The sequence below is a fragment of the Dendrobates tinctorius genome, unplaced genomic scaffold, assembly GCF_039654945.1.
Source record: "Dendrobates tinctorius isolate UK_male_01 unplaced genomic scaffold, ASM3965494v1 ptg000032l, whole genome shotgun sequence".
NCBI classification, from domain to species: Eukaryota; Metazoa; Chordata; class Amphibia; order Anura; family Dendrobatidae; genus Dendrobates; species Dendrobates tinctorius.
In genome coordinates this window covers 10,840,493-10,866,321 of record NW_027361700.1, presented here as the reverse complement: position 1 = coordinate 10,866,321, position 25,829 = coordinate 10,840,493, and the positions used below count along the sequence as shown (strand labels likewise).

Below are 25,829 nucleotides of genomic sequence, written 5' to 3'. Positions count from 1 at the left end.
CTGTGAAGAGGAGGATGAATGAACTCATGGAGATCAACATCCGACACTGCGGAGACACCATCACGTGTTTCTCAACGCAGTGATTCTAGAGCACTGCCCCCATCCCTTATGGGAAATATGTAAAACATGCAAAGCAGAAGCTGCGGAGACACCATCACGTGTTTCTCAGCGAAAGCAATGACCAGCCAGGTCTTTGCCCGGGAAGGGCAGTCTCCAATGAAGGAAACTACCTATGCCAAAACATGGTATCCATCCACATACAGCTGTTTCGGGGTATTGCCCCTCATCAGTGTGGAGTAGGAAACTGGCTGGTAGGAGCAATGCCTAGTAAAAAGACTATGAAGAGGAGGATGAATGAACTCATGGAGATCAACATCCGACACTGCGGAGACACCATCACGTGTTTCTCAATGCAGTGATTCTAGAGCACTGCCCCATCCCTTATGGGAAATATGTAAAACATGCAAAACAGAAGCCGCGGAGACACCATCACGTGTTTCTCAACGCAAGCAATGACCAGCCAGGTCTTTGCCCGGGAAGGAACAACCACGGGAAGGGCAGTCTCCAATGAAGGAAACCACCTATGCCAAAACATGGCATCCATCCACATACAGCTGTTTCGGGGTATTGCCCCTCATCAGTGTGGAGTAGGAAACTGGCTGGTAGGAGCAATGCCTAGTGAAAAGACTATGAAGAGGAGGATGAATGAACTCATGGAGATCAACATCCGACACTGCGGAGACACCATCACGTGTTTCTCAACGCAGTGATTCTAGAGCACTGCCCCCATCCCTTATGGGAAATATGTAAAACATGCAAAACAGAAGCCGCGGAGACACCATCACGTGTTTCTCAACGCAAGCAATGACCAGCCAGGTCTTTGCCCGGGAAGGAACAACCACGGGAAGGGCAGTCTTTTTACTAGGCATTGCTCCTACCAGCCAGTTTCCTACTCCACATTGATGAGGGGCAATACCCCGAAACAGCTGTATGTGGATGGATACCATGTTTTGGCATAGGTGGTTTCCTTCATTGGAGACTGCCCTTCCCGTGGTTGTTCCTTCCCGGGCAAAGACCTGGCTGGTCATTGCTTGCGTTGAGAAACACGTGATGGTGTCTCCACGGCTTCTGTTTTGCATGTTTTACATATTTCCCATAAGGGATGGGGGCAGTGCTCTAGAATCACTGCGTTGAGAAACACGTGATGGTGTCTCCGCAGTGTCGGATGTTGATCTCCATGAGTTCATTCATCCTCCTCTTCATAGTCTTTTTACTAGGCATTGCTCCTGCCAGCCAGTTTCCTACTCCACACTGATGAGGGGCAATACCCCGAAACAGCTGTATGTGGATGGATACCATGTTTTGGCATAGGTGGTTTCCTTCATTGGAGACTGCCCTTCCCTTGGTTGTTCGTTCCCGGGCAAAGACCTGGCTGGTCATTGCTTGCGTTGAGAAACACGTGATGGTGTCTCCGCGGCTTCTGTTTTGCATGTAATCCTATCCTGTGTGATACTGACTGCAGAGCCGTGTATCTAATCCTATTTTGTGTGAATACTATCTGCTGAGCCGTGTATCTAATACTATTCTGTGTGATACGGTGTGCTGAGCTGTGTATCTAATCCTTTCATATGTGTTACTGACTGCTCAGCCGTGTATCTAATCCTATCCTGTGTGATACTGACTGCTAAGCTGTGTATCTAATCCTATCCTGTGTGATACTCACTGCTGAGCAGTGTATCTAATCCTATTCTGTGCGATACTGACTGCTGAGCCGTGTACCTAATCCTATCCTGTGTGATACTGACTGCTCAGCCGTGTATCTAATCCTATCCTGTGTGATACTGACTTCTCAGACATGTATCTAATTCTATCCTGTGTGATACTGACTGCTGAGCCGTGTATCTAATCCTATTCTGTGATATTGTCTGCTGAGCCGTGTATCTAATCCTATCCTGTGTGATACTGTCTGCTGAGCCGTGTATCTATTCCTATCCTGTGTGATACTGACTGGTGAGCTGTGTATCTAATCCTATCCTGTGTGATACTGGGCTCCTCCTGCAGTCTGTGTCAGGGGGTGGTCTGGGTTGACAGGGTAATAAATTGTGTTATTTCCAGCTTTACAGAAGGGCGATAACACCATAGAAATGATAAGAATAATAGGCAAAATTGTTTTATGAATTGGAATGCGCGGGGTTAAAATTTTGCCTCACAACATAGCCTATGATGCTCTCGGGGTCCAGACGTGTGACTGTGCAAAATTTTGTGGCTGTAGCTGCGACGGTGCAGATGACAATCCCGGACATACACACATACATACATACAGTTAGGTTCATATATATTTGGACAGAGACAACATTTTTCTAATTTTGGTTCTAGACATTACCACAATGAATTTTAAACAAAACAATTGAGCTGCAGTTGAAGTTCTGACTTTCAGCTTTCATTTGAGGGTATCCACATTAAAATTGGTTGAAGGGTTTAGGAGATTCAGCTCCTTAACATGTGCCACCCTGTTTTTAAAGGGACCAAAAGTAATTGGACAATTGACTCCAAGGCTATTTCATGGACAGGTGTGGGCAAGCCCTTCGTTATGTCATTCTTAATTAAGCAGATAAAAGGCCTGGAGTTGATGTGAGGTGTGGTGCTTGCATTTGGAAGGTTTTGCTGTGATGGAAACAAGCGGTCAAAGGCGCTCTCCATGCAGGTGAAACAAGCCATCCTTAAGCTGCAAAAACAGAAAAAACCCATCCGAGAAATAGCTACAACATTAGGAGTGGCAAAATCTACAGTTTGGTACATCCTGAGAAAGAAAGCACTGGTGAACTCATCAATGCAAAAAGACCTGGGTGCCCACGGAAGACAACAATGGTGGATGATCGCAGAATAATCTCCATGGTGAAGAGAAACCCCTTCACAACAGCCAACCAAGTGAACAACACTCTCCAGGAGGTAGGCGTATCAATATCCAAATCTACCATAAAGAGAAGACTGCATGAAAGTAAATACAGAGGGTTCACTGCACGGTGCAAGCCACTCATAAGCATCAAGAATAAAAAGGCTAGACTGGACTTTGCTAAAAAAAAATCTAAAAAGCCAGCACAGTTCTGGAAGAACATTCTTTGGACAGATGAAACCAAGATCAATCTCTACCAGAGTGATGGAAAGAGAAAAGTATGGCGAAGGCATGGTACAGCTCATGATCCAAAGCATACCACATCATCTGTAAAACACGGCGGAGGCAGTGTGATGACTTGGGCATGCATGGCTGCCAGTGGCACTGGGTCACTAGTGTTTGTTGATGATGTGACACAGGACAGAAGCAGCCTAATGAATTCTGAGGTATTCAGAGCCATACTGTGTGCTCAGATCCAGCCAAATGCAGCCAAACTGATTGGTCGTCGTTTCATACTACAGATGGACAATGACCCAAAACATAAAGCCAAAGCAACCCAGGAGCTTATTAAAGCAAAGAAGTGGAATATTCTTGAATGGCCAAGTCAGTCACCTGATCTCAACCCAATTGAGCATGCATTTCACTTGTTAAAGACTAAACTTCAGACAGAAAGGCCCAAAAACAAACAGCAACTGAAAACCACCGCAGTGAAGGCCTGGCAGAGCATCAAAAAGAAGGAAACACAGCGTCTGGTGATGTCCATGAGTTCAAGACTTCAGGCAGTCATTGCCAACAAAGAGTTTTCAACCAAGTACTAGAAATGAACATTTTATTTACAATTATTTAATCTGTCCAATTACTTTTGGTCCCTTTAAAAACGGTGGCACATGTTAAGGAGCTGAAACTCCTAAACCCTTCATCCAATTTTAATGTGGATACCCTCAAATGAAAGCTGAAAGTCTGAACTTCAACTGCATCTGAATTGTTTTGTTTAAAATTCATTGTGATAATGTCTAGAACCAAAATTAGAAAAATGTTGTCTCTGTCCAAATATATATGGACCTAACTATACATACATTGAGCTTTATATATTAGATTGTTTAAGACTAGTTCATATTGTTTTATTTTATAGCTTGATGATTGAACTACTGTACTATTTTTTAAAAAACTTTGAAAAAGGACGTCTAGTGACTGAATAATAAAAAAATTTACCTGTATATTTAAAAAGGTGTAAAACATATTTTAATTTATTGTTAAACATATATGATTAGGATGAGACTGTATTAAGAAACTCACACTTATGGTTTTACCAAGATTTCAACTTGAATTCCTGTGCAAATGTAACCAAGAACATATTTTTAAAATGTATAACATACCGTATTGTTTTCCCGAAATCACCCATCAAAAATTTGAATTTGACTTTTCAAAACAAAATAGCAACAGTCTTGTGACATATCAAATTAAAGCTTTTACAATTCTAAACAAATTGTTGCCTATCCCATCTCTTTCTTATTTCTAGCCTGAGAGAGGATGATAAATGTAAAATCATACAAGCCCACAAAACACCAGAGAAAATGAATATCCTTAGGGTAAGTTCACACTAGGCATTTTTTTTCAGCATTTTTTTTTCTGCAGTGAAACCTGATCTCTTGGCAGGAAAGAAGCTGCATGGAAAAAAAATCGCTGCAATTTTTGGCATGCTAGATTTGTCTCCTGTGCATGCTGATAAAGTTTAGCATTGGGGGAAAAAAGGCCCATTTCACAGAATCAGGTTTTGGCCCAAAAAATGCTGCAAAAGATGATACCTGCATTTTTGGTGGGGTTTTTTTTCAGCATTTTTTCACCACCCATTCAAGTCAGCGGGTGAAAAACGCTGAAAAGTCAGGTTGTATATTCCAAAAACCATGCAAAGCACAAAATACGGTTGATAAAAAACCCATGTGTGTGCATGAGATTTCTGAAATCTCATAGGCTTTGCTGGTACTGTAAAATGCAGCTGAAAATTAGCATATTAAAAAGCAGCAAACATGCCTAGTGTGAACTTAGCCTAAGATGTGGTGTAAAAAAAGATAAAAATTCAAATTTGTATCACTTGAAATAGAATGACTGTAAGATCACGATTTTATCTGCTACAGATCTACCATTTCTCGAAATGCAGAGTTCTGTATAGCCCTGCACACCCCATTGATTGACTGACTGCTTTCTGCCTATGCATAGTGTACACAAAAATCTGACAGTGGTGAGGGTGGAGTTATACAGTGCTCATGAATATGGAGGAGTACATGGCTCACGTGTATGTACTATTGCTATAGTGATGATATGATAAAACTGTGATTTTATCAAAACTACAGCAAACAGCCCAGAGAGTGACACATTATTGGAATCGGGGTTTCTCTCTCTAAATTATGCTGCTATCAGATTAGGTGACAGAAGCCTGATAACATTCCCTTTTAAGACTGCATTAGTAACTCTTTAGCTACTTATCTGCTGTATGTATATTATAATTATTGATAAATATCATTTGGCATTGAAGCAGTTTTTGTCATGTTGGTTACAAGTTTCACATTTTACAATCTGCTTTTACACATTATTTTCCTTCTATAATATGTTTTGGCTTAATGTTGCTTTCTGCTTAGCAAATATAGGCACTCAAACGGCTGGTGCTCGGGCCCAAGCTAACCCATCGGCCCCGCGCTCAATGACACAATACAGATATTCTTGTTCGGTACGAAATGCGCAGCCAGTTGTGAACAATGTGCACCTGCGTCAGGTACTGCATTATATCTGACTGTTTCTGCTTTAAGCTATCTCTGCATATTGTTTACTCCATGTAATCTGTTAGAGCTAATATTTATTATAAAAGTAGATATTTCTGTAGATTTTATCCATACAACGTGCTCTTTACTTTTTAACTAGAGGTACACATCAAAATTAAAAGAATTATGTATTGGAAAGAAATAATAGATTGGTCTCCTAGCTTTCCAGATGTATTGCAGGAGTATATGTTGCAAATCTCCTTTTAAATACCACAGGAGTCTCAGAAGGTGGTTTTGTGAGGCATAGGGGAATTTTGGATTGATATTTTCATTTTATCATGAGCATAAAGTTTGTCAGCCAGTGTTGACAAAGAGTATGATGATTACTAAAGTATGGTCTGTTCCAGACCTGCTACAACTTCTTACAGTAAGTAAAGGTTTGGGTTGTGTACACTTATGGTAATACAAAACGCATTAACCTATATAATATGAAAAATCCAGCATTTTAAAATCATGCTGGATCGCTTAGCCATACTGGCGAAGCCAAGTCACATTGGCGTCAAGGGCGCAACTGCCGCAAAACGGTCTTGTGACTGTGTCTCGTAACTGCTAAGGTGTGACCTCTCCAGAGAACCATCAGCATCTGCTGCCTTTTCGCACTCCTCTTCTCGTGGTCTGTAGTTACCACATGTGTTTAAGGCTACTTTCACACTTACGTTTTTTTTTGCGCTGCGTGCGCACGCGCATAAAAAATGCATCATGCGTTTTTTTGTGCGTTTTTTCTTGTTTTTTGCGCATGGTTTTTGCAAAAAAAGCATGCGTTTTTTGCGCTGACGTGAGCATGACCATGCACACGTCAGCGCTCCCATAGACTTTAATGTGTTTTTGGCTGAATTTTGTGCGCATTGCGTGCGCATGCGTGTTTTTTTTTTTTAGACAGGTCGGACGCACAAAAAATGCAACAGGATGCAGTTTGTGCGCCCGGGCGCACACTACAAAAAAACGCATGCGCGTACAAACGCATGCCAATGCGCACCCATGTTAAGTATAGGAAAAAAAATGCATGCGCATTTATGCGCAAAAACGCAGCGCAAAAAAACGTAAGTGTGAAACCATCCTAAGGGTCCTGTTTCACATAGCGACGCACCAGCGATGCCGACAACGATACGACTTGGTAAGGATCGCTGGTGCGTCGCTAGTAAGCTGCCAAACAGGCAGATCTCTTCAACGACGCAGCAATCCGACGGCGATCTGTATAACGACCTCGCCGGTCATTGGGACCTTGTCAAACAGCAGCTTTTCTGACGACTCACGCCTGCGTCCCTGAGTTCTGCGTCGCCAATGAGGTCGCTCGTCGGCGTTAAACAGAAGGATGCGCGCTGGCCAGCGGTACGCTGACGATGAAAAAATGGCCCAGGATATTCGAGCACGATCAGCGATATCCAGCGGGGGGGCCGGTCTCCGCTATGTGTCACTTGTAGCGAGATCGCTGGCAAGATCGCTGTTGCAGCACAAAATCGGTGACGCTTCAGCGTTCTCGCTAGCGATCTCGCTATGTGAGACAGGGCCTTAAAGGAGAGAATCTCTTTGAGAGAGAAATCCCACAGTCAGATCCTGACTTGCTTTTATATTAGCCTTATAACATTGTCAATGAGACTCTTGCCATCACTGAGCAAGACTCCTCTTCCTCCAAGGAGACAGTTTCCTTTGAGTATCCTTGCTGAACCTAAACTTGTTTTCCCTCACATTCAGAACTTGGAGAAGAATGTGCCAAAGCAATAAACATACCTGGCAAACATTTATCCACTATATATATCCTTTTTTGGAGTATACATTACAAAAATGGCTTTCCCTCAAAATGTTTCTTCTGCACTACCCCTTGATTTCCCCATCTTGAGCAGCCACTTTTTTTTTTTTGCGCCATCCAAACTATATCGGAGGAGGGGTTCCCCAACCAAACAACTGCAATTTTTATTAAAAACGTTTTGTTCCCAGTGTCTGTATTCCCCTTTTGCTTCCTCGCCTGGTCAGATGCAGTATTATAACACCATGTTTCTGTGTAATCAAACACAGCCATTAAACAGCACATAGCAGAGGCACATTTATACGATTATCTCAGCACAGGAACGTTTTTTTAACATATCCAATTGTAGAACTTATTATTCAAAGATCTATTGATTAAAATGTTGATTAAAATTAACTTTGTTCATAGGAACACCACTTTTAAGACATATGACATTAAACATATGTCCGTGTAATGGCAGAAAGCCTTTACAGATGATTAGCTGAACAATGCACTCCCCTTCTGAAAGCCTTGAATTTCACTATATTAACAGTCTTGAAGTGGAAGTGTTTCCCTGAAGTTCACTGAAGGATACCTCAACCTGAAAGACGAAAACAAGGCATGCAATACAATAACTTTTAACGTATGAACAAGTTGCTGGAATAGCCCATCTTCGGATTAGAGAAGCCTCACTTGGCCAAACTGTCTCCAACTTCATTCTAATTCAATGGTTTAAGTTCCAGTTCAATTAGATGAGCGTATTAAGTGGCCCCAAAGTTCCTTGAAAGTTCCAAGTTCAGGTTCCAGATGTGATGGCGCAAATAAGCCTTGACTAGAGATGAGCGAACCTCTCAAGGTTCGGTTTGGATTCGCTAAATGGGCTCAGTTCACTGAACATACCCAAACCCATTAGATTCAATGAAAGGCCAAACCAAACGCATAGACAAACCTTAAGGGGTGACAAAAACCTTCCTAAACAGCTAAAATTAGGGGCAGACACCAAGAAAAGTGGCATCAAATGACCCATAGTAGAAATTTGCAAATGGCACAGCAGCAGTCAGCCATGGGTCATGTATGAGATATCAGGGTCTAACATTCACAGCCTAGAATTGAGGTTTTAATGAGGACCTGGTGGTTAAGGGAGCGGTGTAAGACGTCTTAGCTGGGAGATCAAACACCTCCATTTTTTTTTTTAATCCAGCCACACTCAGATGGAACAAACATCAGTTTTATAGACTACTATTCATAGAAAAATGTAAGAATAGTAACACAGGTAGTTGACTGATCAATTGACCCACAGTAGAACCTGTTACAATGGCACAAAAGCAGTCAGCCATAGGCCATGCATAAGGTATCTACAAATATGCAAATAAAGTCCGTGACACCTCATTTAAGAGTCTGGGGTGGCTCCTTTCGGAAACCACCATTACCACCATATTAAGTGGCCCTTAAAGTCAATATCCAGCTCTTTACGAGTTTACAGATATGACAAGGGAAATACCAAGGCCAGGTATCCATCCACAGACAGCTGTTTCGGGGTGTTGCCCCTCATCAGTGTGAAGTAGGATTCTGGCTAGGTGGGAGCAATGCCTAGTAGACCAACATCACGAAACAATCACTGACCTCAGGGAGACCAGTCAAAGAAAACACTGCGGCAGCCGGCAAAGGCGCTCAATCAGTGAAATCCTAGGTGCAATGCTCCCTGGGAAATACAAATATGCAAATAAAGTCCGTGGAGCCTCATTTAAGAGTTTCAAACACGAGACTAACCAGATCTTCCTCCAGGGAAGGACCCAGCTTTGACTGGTCTCGCTGAGGTCAGTGATTGTTTCGTGATGTTGGTCTACTAGGCATTACTCCCACCTAGCCAGAATCCTACTCCACACTGATGAGGGGCAACACCCTGAAACAGCTGTCTGTGGATGGATACCTGGCCTTAGTATTTCCCTTGTCATATCTGTAAACTCGGAAAGAGCTGGATATTGACTTTAAGGGGCACTTAATATGGTGGTAATGGTGAGTGTGTCTTATAATGCCAGTGTCCGTCTTTCAAATCATATACCGTACATGTCCCTCATCCTGGCATATTGCCCCCTTGTGCTGGCACATAGCCCCACACATCCCATCCTGGATTTGGGCCCCCCGATCACTATATGCCCCCCTGCTGGCACATACATGGCCCTCCTCTCTCTATACGCCTCCCTGCTGGTACCACACGGCCCCTGCATCCCTATTTTACCCCCAGCTGGCATTCACACGGGCCCCTGTCCCTATATTCCCCCTGCTGGCACACATTGTCCCCATCCCTATATTCCCCCCTGCTGGCACACATTGTCTCCCCCCCCCCCCCCCCCCCCGTCCCTATATTCCCCCCCGTCCCTATATTCCCCCCCGTCCCTATATTCCCCCCTGTCCCTATATTCCCCCCCGTCCCTATATTCCCCCCTTCTGGCACAAATGGCTGCTTGTTCATATATTCCCCCCTGCTGGCACACATTGTCCCCCCGTCCATATATTCTCCCCTGCTGCCATACATTATCCCCCCATCCATATATTCCCCCCTGCTGGCACACATTGTGCCGCCCGTCCCTATATTCCCCCCTGCTGGCACACATGGCCCCTCGTTCATATATTCCCCCCCTGCTGGCACGCATTGTCTCCCCCCCCCGTCCCTATATTCCCCCCCCTCTGCCCCCTGCTGTCACACATGGCCCCCGTCCCTATATTTTCCCCCTGCTGGCAAGCACATGATAAAATAATAGTTAACTCACCTTCTGATGATTGCTCCTGCTCCCAGCTCCCCCTGTGGCTTTCCTGTGTCTGCTGAGATCCTCCTCCTGCGAGGGCGCGCGCAGCTGCAGCTCATTCAGGCAGCTCATTGTAGCTTCAGGACCTTCCATGATATGACCAATAGGACCTGCAGTCACGTGACTCGCAGTGCACACTGGGAGTCACGTGACTGCAGGTTCTATTGGTCACATAATGGAAGGTCCTGAAGCGATTAACTGCCTGAATGAGCAGCTACTGCCGTGCGCCCTGCAGGAGGAGGATTTCAGCAGACACAGGAAAGCCATGGGGGGAGCTGGGAGCAGGAGCGATCATTGGTAGGTGACTATAGGGGCGGGAGGGGGAGTGCAGGCACATGTAATAGGCACCGCTCCCCTGTCTACCAACTCGGCGCTGCTTCAGCACCGAGGTGATGGCCAGCGGGTGCAGTGAATATTACATGAGCCTAATGAGCGGGAGCACTAGACATCCCACTGTCTCTGCAGCCAGCCCCCTGACACCACTCCAGAGCCGGCCTCCCACTCTATAGCACAGCAGCACACAGATTCGCATTATAAGACGCACCCCCCCACTTTCCCCCAAAATTTGGGGGAACAAAAGTGCATCTTATAATCCGAAAAATATGGTAAAAGGGTCCAAATGCCACTGATGTCATGGATATTGAACTCCAGATACTTCTGCACCATCCTCTCCAGACTGGTACTCTCTTCTGCTGGTGCACAGGCTGGTTTAAGAAATGTGTTAAAAGACTCACAGAAATTGCTTATGCCACTTACACTGCTGCTACTAATGTTTTGGCGATGACTCATTGATGTTCCCGGGGATGGACGTCTACAACTGTGTGTGCCTCACTGCTGTCTTTACTCTTGTAGTAAGGCTACTTTCACATTAGCGTCTTTGTGTGCTGCGCATCTTGCGCAAGTAGAAATGCATGCAAACGCAGCGTTTTTTAAACGCATCAGCGTACGCATGACGACAAAAAAAGCAGCGTTTGCGTGCATATTCCTGCGTTTTTGCATACGTTTTTTATGCGCTTGCGTTCTCTTGGTGTAACATTTCACAGGAGGAAAATCCTTGAAACAGACTCCACCAATGGGACACCAGTGGGTGTGTCATGGGAATTCTTTATATAGACCCTGTTACATCTGAATTCTTCAGATTTTGCTGCTGTTTCCTTTGTCACCATGGATCTGCGTTGGAAGAGTTTTCGCTTCTACTTGGATCTAGACTTCGCGCTGTTTCAGGCTTTTGCATTTGCTTGCCAGCAAGAAAAGCAGAGAGAGACAGCGAAGACGGCAGCGGTGGAGTTTTTGGATACATCCGATTATTGAACTCCGGGAGAGGCGTGGAGCGTACCAAACCCTCTATAGCAAGCTCCAGGGGAACCCGGCGAAATTTAGTGACTATACCCTGATGTCCCAAGAAAGCTTCATGGATTTGCTTGGTCGTGTTCAAGGAGCCATCCGGAGACAGGACACACAGCTCCGTCATGCGATTCCTCCTGAGGAACGGCTCCTGGTCACATTATGGTACGTAATATTTAAAAACCAATGCCTGCATAATTTTTTGTTCTGCCATGTACTAATCCAAAGCCTGCAGAATTATTGTTCTGCCATGTAGTACACAAAAGCGTGCAGAATTATTATGCCATGTATTAATAATTTTTCATTTCAGTGTTTTGCAAAACCCTAGACATAAATATTAATTTTTTTTCTTTCTCTGTTTGGCAGATTCCTGGCTACTGGAGAGACCCTATCATCACTCCACTTCCAGTATCGGCTTGGAATCTCCACCTTGACTGGAATAGTTGCGGACACCTGCCGGGCTTTGTGGGATGTTCTTTGTCCAGAATTTATACCCCTGTCCACCGCGGAAAAGTGGATTGAAATTGCTTAACAATTCTTGACAGTCTGCAATTTCCCCAACTGTTTGGGAGCGGTGGATGGGAATCACATCAGAATAATCAAACCCGCAAGAAGTGGATCGGAGTACTATAACTATAAAAAGTACTTTTCTACAGTACTCATGGCCATTGCGGATGCAGACTGTCGGTTTGTTGCGGTGGACATTGGGGCATTTGGCCGGGGCAATGACTCCCAGGCTTATAAAAACTCGGACATGGGCCTTAGGTTGTATGGCAATCATTTTAATTTCCCCCTGCCACAGCCTCTTCCCTGTTATGAACGGGTAGCCGAGGAGGAAATAAAGGGCAAACAAGCTAAGTCTCAGAAAACCAAAGAGGTTGGTAACTATGCAGACTGCAGACCCCTGATCCTAACACGCAACTAGCAGCAGTCGTGGAGCGTTCCTACGGTGGTCCTAGACGCCTCGTCACAACCGGAGAACTAAATAAGCCTAAAGCGGGAAAAGAGGAAAACTAACTGCCCCAGAGCAGACCCCAAAGGAGAGACAGCCCCCCACATGTATTGACGGTTAAACAAGATGAAAACACAAACAAAGGCAGGAAAATAGGCTGCACAAACGATGGGGCCAAACTAACTAGAAAGGACAGGAAAGGAAAGATACTGTCTGCAATCTGCCAAAAAACCCTTACAAAAATGTCCAACACAACTGATGGCAAAATAAACCCTGAAGTCACTAGACTTCTTCCACTATATCAGCACTCTGAAATATTCTGAGACAGAGCAAAAAAAGGCCAATCCAATAAGGGACAAAAAAGACAATTTGGCAAATAAGTGTGGAAATTCAGCACAGCCCAGCCGGGCTGGCTGACCACACACAAAACTGAGTCCTAGACCTGAGAAGTAGACTGAATCACCAGCACTAGGATAGGGCGTCGGCTGTCTTATATCCATTCTGATAGTGACAATTTATCCACCACTTGGTCCCATATCTGCTGCATTCTCACAACCACAGTGTCCACACCTGGGCAGGACGAAGATTCCACTTGCCCTGAAGAGAATCGAGGATGAAACCCAAAATTACAAAAAAAGGGTGACATCAAGGTGGCAGAACTAGCTCTATTGTTCAGCGCAAATTCGGCCAAGGGCAAAAATGAGACCCAATCATCTTGATCAGCAGATATAAAACATCTTAAATAAGACTCCAGGGTCTGGTTTGTTCTCTGTCTGCCCATTGGTCTGGGGATGAAACGCAGAGGAGAAGGATAACTGAATTCCCAGATTGGAACAAAAGGCTTTCCAAAATCTGGAAACAAACTGGACCCCTCTATCGGACACAATGTTCTCAGGAATCCCGTGTAACCGAACCACCTGTTGTAAAAACAAGGGTACCAACTCAGCGGAAAATGGCAACTTTGGGAGTGGTACAAGATGGACCATCTTCGAAAATCTATCACAAATTACCCAGATAAGTCATTCTCTGAGAGACAGGAAGATCAGAAATAAAATCCATTGAGATATGGGTCCATGGCCTCTTGGACACAGGCAGGGGCATCAGCAACCCAGTAGAATGAGAACAGGGTTTAGACCGAGAACAGGTCCCACAGGACTGTACAAAATTCCTGACATCACGAGATAAGGCAGGCCACCAAAACGACCGACTCACCAAATCTCTGGTACCAAAAATACCTGGATGACCAGCCAATGCGGAGCAATGGACTTCAGACATAACTCTCTTTCTCCACTGGTCCGGAGCATACAATCTTCCCATAGGGCAACGCTCAGGTTTATCCTCCTGAAATTTCTCCAGGGCGCGTCTCAAATCGGGCGAAATGGCAAAGAACTACCCCCTCACCTAGGATAGTAGTAGGCTCGGTCACATTAAGAGAATCAGCAAAGAAACTCCTGGAAAGGGCATCTGCCTTAACATTCTTAGTGCCCGGAAGAAAAGAGACCACAAAATTAAAACGCGTGAAAAACAAGGCCCATCTAGCCTGTCTAGGATTCAAGCATTTGGCCGACTCCAGATAAGTCAGATTCTTGTGATCGGTGAGGACCACAAATTGATGTTTAGCTCCCTCCAACCAATGTCTCCACTCCTCAAATGCCCATTTCATGGCCAACAATTCCCGATTCCCCACGTCATAGTTGCGTTCAGATGGGGAGCACTTTCGAGAAAAGAAGTCACAGGGTCTTTTTGGGACAAAACAGCTCCTGCACCAATCTCAGAAGCGTCTACCTCCACTTGAAATGAAAGTGAGACATCAGGTTGCCATAAAACTGAAACTGAAGTAAACCTCCGCTTAAGCTCCTGAAATGCTGAGACAGCCTCAGGAGACCAATTCAGCACATCACCTCCCTTCTTAGTCAGATCAGTCAGTGGTTTGACAATACTAGAAAAATTACCTATAAATTTACGATAGAAATTAGCAAAACCCAAAAACTTCTGAAGAGCCTTCAAAGAAGTAGGCTGAACCCAATCATAAATGGCCTGTACCATTACCGGGTCCATTTCAATAGTCGATGGAGATAAGATAAATCCCAAAAATGAAATCCTCTGTACACCAAAGAGACATTTCGATCCCTTAACAAACAGGGAATTCTCCCTCAGAATCCGAAACACAATCCGGACATGTTCCACATGGGAATCCCAATCACTAGAAAAGATCAAAATATCATCCAGATAGATGATCAAAAACTTATCCACAAAGTCTCGGAAAATATCACTCATAAAGGACTGGAAGACAGTAGGGGCATTGGACTGCCCAAAAGGCATCACCTGGTACTCAAAATGTCCCTCCGGAGTATTAAACGCCGTCTTCCATTCATCCCCATGCTTGATGCGAATAAGATTATACGCCCCCCTGAGGTCAAGCTTAGTAAACCAGCAGGCACTCTTAACTCTGGAGAATAAATCAGACATCAGAGGTAACGGGTACTGATATTTAACCGTCATCTTGTTAAGGGAACGATAATCAATACACGGTCTTAATGAACCATCTTTCTTGGCCACAAAAAAAAACCCAGCACCTAAAGGTGACGAGGATGGTCTAATATGACCCTTCTCCAACGACTCCTTAATATAGGATCGCATAGCATCATGTTTGGGTACAGATAAGTTAAAAAGCCGACCCTTGGGAAATTTACACCCAGGCATCAACTCAATTGCACAGTCATAACTCCTATGAGGGGGCAAAGACGCAGACTTACTCTCACTAAATACATCAGAGAATTCAGCCAGGTAATCAGGAATATCATGAGACTGAGGAGAGGTGGAGAAAACAGGAGCGTCCCTAAGAACACACTGACAACCCCAACTCACCACAGACACCGATTTCCAATCCAAAACTGGGTTATGAGTTTGCAACCAGGGGAACCCCAGAACAATAGTATCATGCAAATTTGCAATTTTCCTGGTGGTCTGGGGCAACTTCCGCCAAAGGAGTGGCATCAATACCCCTCAAAGGAATAGGCGTCTGCAGAGGCGTCATGGACAAACCACAATGTTTAGCAAAGTCCAAATCCATCAGATTCAGAGCTGCTCCTGAATCCACAAAAGCCTTAGTGGAAAATGTGGACAAGGAGCAGATCAGAGTAATTGCCAAAAGGAACTTGGGTTGTATACTGCCCACAACAAATGTGTGTTCAAAACGTTTCTCTCGTTTAGGGCAGACAGAAATAGTATGAGAGGCGTCACCACAGAAAAAACACAGCTTATTACGCCTTCTTAACTCCCGACATTGCGCCCTAGACAAAACCCCATCACATTGCATAGGTTCAGACATTTGTTCAAAAGGTGGCAGCGCCTCCCGTGTATTTTTACGTTCACGTAAACGCCGATCAACTTGAATGGCTAATGCCATAGAGCCATCCAGACCAGACGGAACAGGAAATCCCACCATAACATCTTTTACGGTCTCTGATAAACCTTTCCGAAAGAGGGCTGCCAATGCACTATCCGCTGCACCCACTGATTGACTTTTACGTTCTACAGTCTTGGTGCTTATCTATTTGTATGGCTTAATTGTAAGGCCTGTTTGCACTAAATGAGCTGTATTTTGCACATATATGGTGCACCTAATTTATGCAGCATATCCTGTGGGATTAACCTTCATTACAGCCACTGTGCCAGGGGATTATTCTAATTTAGTTAGGATCCCAGTATTGTCAGTAAAGTTTCTTTCAGGATCCCTGTATTGCATGTGAAATTGTGAATAGACGTATTGCACCATATTCATTGTGTTATAGCTGCTTTACATTTGTGATCTGGTGTCCCCTGTCATGGCTATCTTGCTGTCTGTATACTGTTTTTAGAAATTTTTCTAATAAAATATACACCTTTTATTCTCGATTGTGGGATCTCTTCTTGTGCCCTTCATTAGACGATGGGGGACTAGTTGTAACATATGATTGAAGTGCCCTATGTATTTTTTGGACACTTTGGTTGATATATGTAAGCAGTGTTGCAGCCTTGCATCACATTCAGCTGGAGATCAGGACTAAGGTGTTCCGCCATGCCCCGTTCAATTTCGTTAAAGAAATGGTGCACTGGTCTGTTGAGGTCGGCTTCCAGATGGTCAAGGCGACGGTCGACTGCCTGGAAGCGAGTTTCCATTAAGTTAAAACCGCTTTTCAGTCTGTCTGACAGCGCCTTAAGGCCATTCTGAAAGCCTGAGCTCAAGTGAAGGAACTCGGGCATGACAGACCTGTCCGAGGCCTTTTGCCGCTGGCGGGAAGTGCCCGCAAAACCAGTGGCAGAGACCTGGGGCAGGGGAACACCTGATTGACCAGCTTCCTGGTCTCCAGCTGTCTGTGGTGCCGACCCGCAAGCTGCTTATTGTCTGTCGGATGGCTGAGATGGGTCCGAGGCAGCTCGATGAAGGACCACTCCAGGACCAGGTTGCAGGGTGCTGCTCCAGGTGGTGTGAAAAGAAAAACATTAGTATCATGCATTTACAATAGTCAAAGCGCCAACTCCTGTGGTATAGAAAAACACAGAGCAAATACAATACAACAACAAAATACTTACTGTCTGGTGGCAAGGACCGGTCTTAAGAAGGCCAAAACACGATGGTATCTGTATTTTCTGGAGGTCCTTGCTGCAGCACCATTGCGACCCTGGCTCTCCTGACAGACATCCCTGTTGAAGCGGTCCTTCAATAAACGCCAACAGGTTCTGACTTTGTTCACTGTGGAAAAAAACAAAATTAGACTGCACTGTAGGCCGGGATAACACAAATGTGTGTGATGCTAGAAACTCGCTGGAGTTACTAGCATCACACACAGTTGTGTGATCCCGGCCAAAGTCACTGCCGCATCACACAGCATTGAAATACGAAATTCCTTGCGGACCTGTTGAGAGGTGTTGTCCCAGCCATCCAGCATCGCTGTGGCCATCTCATTCCAGAGCCACCAGATCACCACTTTGTCCGAGTGCAGTGGATCACGGCTGTCCCACAAGGGGACTCGCTCCTGGACTAACTGGATCAGGGCGTCCTTGTCCAGGGCGAGTTCTTCATCCCGTTGTGGAGCCTAGAAAAGAAAGAAAAACATTAATCTTGGAAAGATTTAGAAATTAAAAAGATAGAAAATAAGCAAGATTGAAGAGGAAAAATGGGCAACAAAAATGTCAGGGGAGTAAAAAAAAAAAAGTACAATCAGTCAGTCTATACTTACATGCTGTCTCCCCGCCTGCACTTGCACTGGCTACTCCTGCTTGTTCCTCCACTGTTGTGGACGATGAGGTCTGAAAAAGAAAAAAATAATTTGCCACATATGTAGATGCCACAGCGATTACTTACCAATCAGTAGGGAAGGAAGGTACTCGCTTCACTCTCTGCTTGTGCCAGTTCACCAGGGGCTGGTACAAATTAATCTCCGGGGCATCAGAGGGCAGGCAGGCATATCACAGAAGAGGCAGGGGAAATAAAGAACAGGCAAGGGGTATCAAAGCAGGCAGAGGCAACAGAGAGCAGGCAGGGAAATTGAGAAAAAAGGACAGGCAGACATTAGGTTTACTCACATTCCAGTTGATGCTTCTCTTGCAGGCTGTAGGATGCTTCTCTCTTGCAGGCTGTAGAGTAGTGGACTGCCAGTGCCAACACCTTTTATCTTAACTACCCCCCAAACAATGTTTCTTTGTTTAGGGGGTGGTTTAGACATGTTTAACTCTTACAACGCATGCGTTAGAAAACGCAGGCGTGCGCATGTCTATGCGCACGCCTGCGTTACAATAGACTGTAATGTATAAATAACGTGATCTCAAGAACAGAGCACATGTTCTATGTGGCAATAGATCCGGGTATACAACCAGGATATGGAGGGGAAGAAAAATCCCTATGGAGCTCCCTAACAACTAGAAAACAAGAAAAAATGGAGCAAAATATCCATATTTTTGACACAAATATCAAACTTATTTTATTGATACAAAAATCATCATAAAAATATATCATCACAATGTATTGACAAAGACAGTCACTGAACACAGGTCAGAATGCACCAACATATACAGTAAAAACCATGCTGCACAATGAGCACCACAATAAAAAAGGTTAGGCCGACATATTACCCTAAGGATCCCACAAGATACAAAATAGTACGGTATACAGTGACCATCGCATAAGTACCCCAAATGAATGGGGGCAGCATAGTGGAGTCCTATCACTCCTTAGCCTTCTAAACCCCCAAAAGAGCCAATATTAACAAACATAGTGTCCTAACAGGGTATATCCATCTCTGGCTCAGAAAGGGAAGAAGGAGGGAAGTCCCTGGTTCGTAAAGGGTTTCAGCCATTACCCGTACTGATGTCCATGTGCCAGCGCGTACCCCTACGTGCGTTTCGCGATAGCTTCCTCGGGGGGGGGGGTGTTGGTGTATAGTGTACCTCAGAAACTCCTTAAATACAGTGCCAGGGTTCACCTTAATCGGCGCATGTCGCCGGTATATAGGGGCGGGGCCAAACAGCGATAACTGCGTCAAGATGGCGGCGCAACTCCCGCGAGACACATGTCAGCGAGAATCGCGCGCCATCCCGCGATACCGGAAGACATGCGCACTAGTGGACCACGGTGCTCAGCGCCAGCTTAGTACTGGGCAAAACAGAGCCCATACTTAGCGCACATAAGAATCACGTTACTCCTGCCTAAGATAAGGGAAAGTTTGTTATATGCAGCAAAACAACGCCCTCAAGCACCCATAGCATTAGAGAGGACAAAGCATGCTAAAATAGAACATGCAAAGTACATAAAAAATTAAAGCTTATATATCACGCACATACGCCTCATATAATACTAAAATACATCACAAAGTACAAGTTTTTTATAATTTTAGCAATATTAACATATCAGTTATAGACAGCAAATATAACAGGCATTGTAACGCAGCTGTACATGATGATGATCATTACATTAAGAATCATTTTTTTCTTTTTTTTCCCCCTTAAGATGTGTCATCCTTTAAATCATCCTAGGCAGCAGGTATATCGTCATTAGATAGATGAATCAAGGCTATAGTATCATATTCCCCAAAGGATCACCGAAGCACTGATAAGGAATGATGTTAGTGTTGCGTCAAAGACTACGGAATAAACAGAGACAAACACCAAATTGAAAACAAAATAATAAAAGTGACCATCAGTACCAGGACAAACACTACTCATAGATAAGAGGAGAAGCTAAGCATTTCATTAAGGCCAGCAGGAGCCATGGTCCCCAGTGTCACAATCCATCGACACTCCCTCTGATTGAGGGAGCGCACGCTGTCGCCACCACGGATTCCCATATTTACGTGGTCTATACCCCTAATTTGAAGGGAATCAGGATTGCATTTATGTTTCGATTTAAAGTGCCTGGGGAGGGTTTTCAAAAGACCCACATCCCGAGCGGCCTCAATATTACGTACATGCTCACGGGTTCTAAAACGTAACTCACGTGAGGTTAAACCAACGTAAATTAGTTTGCAACTACATGTGGCATAATAAACCACATGTGTAAATTGAGCATGTGATATTGTCCCTAATTTTGAACACCCGTAGGCCGTCGGATGATGTGAAGGATGTGGATCTAACATGATTCCTGCAGGCCAAACACTTTCCGCATGGGAAGAATCCAACGTTCCTGCCCCTAGACCCAAACAGCGCGACTTTGCCGTATAGTGACTAGAAACCAACATGTCCTTTAAGTTTTTACTCCGTCGTGCTGTCATCAGTGGAGTGGGAGATAGTCCCTGACTACGTATTGGATCCGTCATAAGGACCGCCCAATGTTTTTTGAGGACGGATCGCATCGTATCCCACTGTTGGTTGTAAATGGAGATGTATCTAATTTTACCATAACCATCCTTCTCTTTCCTATTTTTTCATGAATAGCTAGAAGCTCGCCCCTCTTGGTGTTCTTTGCTCTACAGTAGCCCTTACGGACGCTCCTGTTGCTGTACCCCCTATCCCTGAACCTCCGCCCAAGGTCCCTCGCCAGTCCCTCGAACAACATATCAGTGGTGCAGATTCTCCGTGCCCGGAGAAATTGGCCCGTCGGGATCGCATTGATTGTGGAGATAGGGTGAGACGACGATGCATGTAGGAGAGAGTTAACAGACGTTTCCTTCCGGTACATGTCAGTCACAACAAGACCCTCACCAGTCACCCTAATCTCCACATCAAGAAACGTTACCCTGCGTTGATCATACGTGTATGTAAGTTTTATATTAGACCCATTGCGGTTCAGACCACCCATAAACGTGTCAAGATCACTCGTAGATCCCTGCCACATAAAAAGGATATCATCTATGTAGCGATACCATCCTAGGATCTGGGGAGCGGCCTCCGCGCCGTCCAACAACAAACCCCTCTCCCAAAACCCGAGAAAGAGGTTTGCGTAAGCCGGCGCACAGGCCGCTCCCATTGCGGTACCCCTCCTCTGTAAGAAGAAGCGGTCCTTAAACGTCAAGAAGTTATGGGTGAGAATGAAGCGCAATAGGTCCAGTACCAATTCCCGAATATCAGGGTCCAGATTACTGGCCTCAAGATAGAACCGTGTGGCCTGCAGTCCGTCCTCATGCCGTATGCATGTGTATAAGGATTCTACGTCTGCCACCATTAGATGTGTCCGAGTCGAGGGACAGACCATCGAGACGCCTCAGGACGTCCGTAGTGTCCCTGACAAAGGAGGGACCTGTGGTTGTAGATAATATTCAATAAACTTACATATTGGATCACACAGCCCCCCAATGCCAGAGACGATAGGACACCCCGGGGGGAGGTGGAATCCTTATGAACCTTGGGAAGGAGATAGAAGGTCGGGACAACAGGAGCGCCCGTGACCAGGCCATCAAGGACTTTTTTGGAGATGATGCCTCTGTCAAAAGCAATCTCCAAAATCGAGAGGAGTTCACTTCTAAATCTTTGCAATGGATTATTTGTCAACTGCGTGTATGTATTAATATCACGCAGCTGTCTGAAAGCCTCCCTTTCATAATTCGCCACCGGCCAGACAACCACGTTCCCCCCCTTGTCGGCAGGATTAATAACCACATCATCCAATTTACCAAGTTCCTCCAATGCCCTACGTTGTGCAAATGTTAGATTATCATTGGCACGGCGATTCCTGATCTTCCTGAAATCCTCCGTAACCAGCTACTTGTGGACAGATCGACAAGGGGGGGAAAGTGGTTGACTTAGGATGGATGGGGGGCAGGCGGTTACCTCTAAATCCCGGATTTGACTCCTGCTCGAGTTCCTCCAATGCCCTCACAGCTTCAAGCTCAAGATTAATATCCACATCTAGTCTGGGGCTTGCTTTGGAATGTAATTTTCGCAGGATCAACTTCCGGGAGAAGAGGTCAAGGTCTTTCAGTGCTAGAAAAAAATTAAAATTATTAGTGGGAGAAAAATTCAAACCAAGACTTAATACTTCCTTTTGCGTATCAGATAATAGATGGGAGGACAGATTAATCACCTCCAGTGCATTTGTTCTAGCCTTTTTATCCGCTGGGGACGATGTGGGATTTTTTTGTTTAGACCCTTTCCTATCGTTCCATTGGGGTTTATTCACTCTTTGATGGTCTCTTCTCTCCCAAAGTGATCTATAATTGACAGGGTCTGAACTCCTATCCTCCACCGATGACACAGATGAAACTGACGTAGAGCGGGAACGAAATGTGGACTTTTGTCCACGTTTTTTATCTTTCCATTTATAGACCTGATCGGTCTCAAAAAATCGGTCTGGTCCCGTTGATATTTTCGTGATTTTGTTTCCACGATCTCTTTTTCCCAATTACTCTGCGCTACATCGATTTCCTTTTTCAATTTCTCTACTTTATCAGGAGAGAGTAGTTTATTAATGTCATCTTCAACATTTTTCAATTCCTTATCAATATTCGAGAGTGACATTTCATTTGACCTAACCAATAGCTCAAGGAATGTCTTAGAGCATGATGAAGCTGCTCCCTCCCAGACCTTAACAAAATCATTGCTATCAATGGGGAACGAGGGAAACACCTGGATTCTTAAACCACGCGGAATGAGACCACATGAGATGTATTTCTCAAGGAATGCTTTGTTCCACCAAATGCGGGCTCGTTTGTGTAGCAACTCCTTGTATTGTCTAATGAGTACAGTGTCATCCTTGGACCTCTGGTCACTCGGGGCATCTGAACCCCCGTCAAAGACTCTGTCGAGTTTAGTTTGCCAGGCTTCTTCACGCTCACGGAAATCCATCTGGCTTGAGATAGAGGCTGTGAAAACACAGAAAACAATAAAAAGCTTGATCTCAAGAACAGAGCACATGTTCTATGTGGCAATAGATCCGGGTATACAACCAGGATATGGAGGGGAAGAAAAATCCCTATGGAGCTCCCTCCATCTTCCCTTTCTGGGCCAGAGATGGATGTACTCTGTTAGGACACTGTTTGTTAATATTGGCTCTTTTGGGGGTTTAGAAGGCTAAGGAGTGATAGGACCCCACTATGCTGCCCCCATTCATTTGGGGTACTTATGCCCCACGGATCGCCTTATACAGAGCTTAGTTAGCTCGCTTAGTATATGAGGCGTCAGGGTCAGCACTTGCTCCCTCGTTCGTGGCAACTTGGGTAGCCAAGGCTATGATATCATGGTCAGAAACATTAAACAAGGTCGCGCAGGAGCAGGATCTACCTGCAGAGATTTCGGAGGTCGAATGGCGATGGCCGGAGACTATGTAATCAATGCATCTTTGGATGCGGCAATTTGCTCGGCACTTGCTGCCGCTAATGCAATTTTTCGATCAGAAGAGCCGATTCTTCTTCTAGGAAGTACTTGACTTCCCTGCCTTATCAGTGCGGCTGCCTATTTGGGGAGAAGTTGGATCAACTTATCTCCGACTCCACAGGAGGAAGGAGCGGGTTTCTCCCTCAACAAAGGGTCAAACTGCTTTTTCGTCACCCGTTTCAGGCATGTTTTCGGGCCTTTCGCAACACCGGGTGGACTACAGCGGCCAATTCCGCCGCCTCAGGCCGCCCCAACCAGGATAAGGGAGCGGCAGGTCTCATATAGAGCCAACCCATTGGGGAGATTGCGTGCTCAGCAGCCCAGATAGAGGGCATCCAGATCCCAAAGATCGTCAGCCAATTGACTGGAGGCCTTTACCCAGATGACACTGGCAAGGTGGGCAGCCGCCTACTCTGGTTTTTCCACGTCTGGGCCAATGTTGCTCACGACGCATGGGTAAAGGAATTGGTGGCCTCAGGTTACAAAATAGAATTTGTCAGATACCCGCCAAGACTGTTTTTTCTTTCCCGGCTTCCCAGAGTGGATGCCCAGGCAAGGGCTCCATTGGGAGCCATCAAATCGCTCCAGCACAACGGAGTCATTGTTCCAGTGCCGGAACACGAAAAAAAAAAATCAGGGGTTCTATTCCAACCTGTTTGCGGTTCCCAAAAAGGACGGGTCTGTCAGGCCTGTTTTGAATCTGGAGCTTCTGAACAAATTCATCAGGATCAGACATTTCCGGATGGAGTCTCTCCGGTCAGTCATATCGGCCATGGAGCAGGGAGAATACTTCCGGATGGAGTCTCTCCGGTCAGTCATATCGGCCATGGAGCAGGGAGAATACTTGGCCTCAATAAATATCCAGGACGTATATCTGCATATTCCCATGTTTCCTCCTCATCAGAGGTTTCTACGCTTCGCCATCAGCGATCTACATTTTCAGTTCGTAGCCCTACCCTTCGGGCTAGCCACGGCCCCAGAGTGTTGACAAAGGTTATGGCAGTCGTCATGGCCATACTGCATTCTCGAGGCATAGTCGTCTTGCCTTATCTGGACGACCTCTTGGTCAAAGGCCCTGCAATACGGGCATGTGAGGAAAATGTCAACATCACGCTAGATACTCTTGCCCCCTTAGGGTGGTTGATCAATGCGAATAAGTCATCCCTTGTGCCAGCTCAAAGGATCTCCTTCCAAGGAATGATTCTCGACACTCGCCGAGGGTTGGTAATTCTCCCTCAGGAAAAGGTGTGAGCACTCTGGCAGGGAGTCCGGACACTTCAGCAGCCAGTCCCTCATACCATCCGATCTGGGATGAGGAGTCTAATGAAAATGGTGGCAGCAATGGAAGCGATACCGTTCGCCCAGTTCCATCTTCGCCCCCTGCAGCATGCCCTTTTGTCAGCTTGGGAAAAGAATCCCTTTACGCTCGATCGGCAGTGCCGACTTTCTTTTCAAGTCAGGCAGTCGCTCGGATGGTGGTTAACCAGTTCCTCTCTGACCCAGGGGAAACCTTTCCCCCCAGACCATTGGGGTGATGACAACCGACGCCAGTCTCCTCGGCTGGGGAGCGGTGTTTCGCCACCACACGACCAAAGGACGTTGGTCGCCACAGGAGGCATGCCTCCTGATCAACTTATTGAAGATACGAGCAATTCGGCTGGCTCTGCAACGTTTCATCACTTTCTAGCAGGCCGCCCTGTCCGGATTCAGTCGGACAACGCCACGGCGGTTGCTTACATAAATCACCAAGGGTCACCCACAGCAGAGCAACCGTGCGTGAGGTGGGGCACGTTCTGCAGGGGGCCGAAGCTAACCACTCGGTGAATATGAGCAGCAAGGCAGCGCTCATGTGTCGGGCGCTTCCATGAGTTCCAAGTCCATGATTTGTTGGTGGCAGGGTAACACTCAAGGTTGCTTCCTCCGTCCCCTCCCCCCAACCACAGAAAACAGAGAGAGGGGATTATTATCCTCTTCATCTCCTGACTGTTGCGCGTCCATCACCTTGTCCTCAATTTGTTCCTTGGCTCCTGCATCTTCATTAACAGTTTGTCTGGTATCCTAAGCTCCCCTTGATCGCTGTAAGCCACCCTCCCATATCACCCACCTGTGCCACGACAGTCTGGAAATTTGATGGTTATCTCTTCTGCAAGCATCTCTTCCTTTGGGACAATCAACTCCTCATGCAGACTATTCACAGTGTGCTAAGCAAAACAACGGAGTGTAGATCCAATAACAATGTAAAAACTAGATGTGTATTTCCTGAAGGAAGTACAGATAGTGCTTTGAAATGGTGCCCGGACTGCCCCTGCAAGACTTTCAACTCAGGATCCGTTTTAACTGCGGCTGCTTCTCAGGGGCCACTTTGGCCTGTGGGGCCCTCAGGGTCTGATTTGGTGGGTGGGGCCCCTCAGGATCCGATTCGGTGGCCTGGGCTCCTCAGGGCTTGAATTGGTGGACGGGATCGGTCAGGGTCCGATTTGGTGGGCGAGGCCCCTCTGGGTCTGATTTG

The 25,829-nt window shown here is 45.6% G+C and overlaps 1 protein-coding gene across 7 annotated transcripts in view; it reads left to right on the top strand.

The window, feature by feature from the left end:
• The window catches only part of LOC141086401 (embryonic polyadenylate-binding protein), a 243,232-nt gene that overhangs the window by 195,448 nt on the left and 21,955 nt on the right, over positions 1 to 25,829 (top strand). For 5 of the 7 annotated variants that reach the window (XM_073572389.1, XM_073572388.1, XM_073572392.1 and 2 more), the window contains one exon: positions 5,539 to 5,663. In XM_073572389.1, the coding sequence (XP_073428490.1) occupies positions 5,539 to 5,663 (125 nt within the window). Of the gene's footprint in view, positions 1 to 5,529; positions 5,664 to 25,829 lie in introns of all 7 variants that reach the window. The other 2 variants (XM_073572390.1, XM_073572391.1) reach the window with 1 other exon arrangement.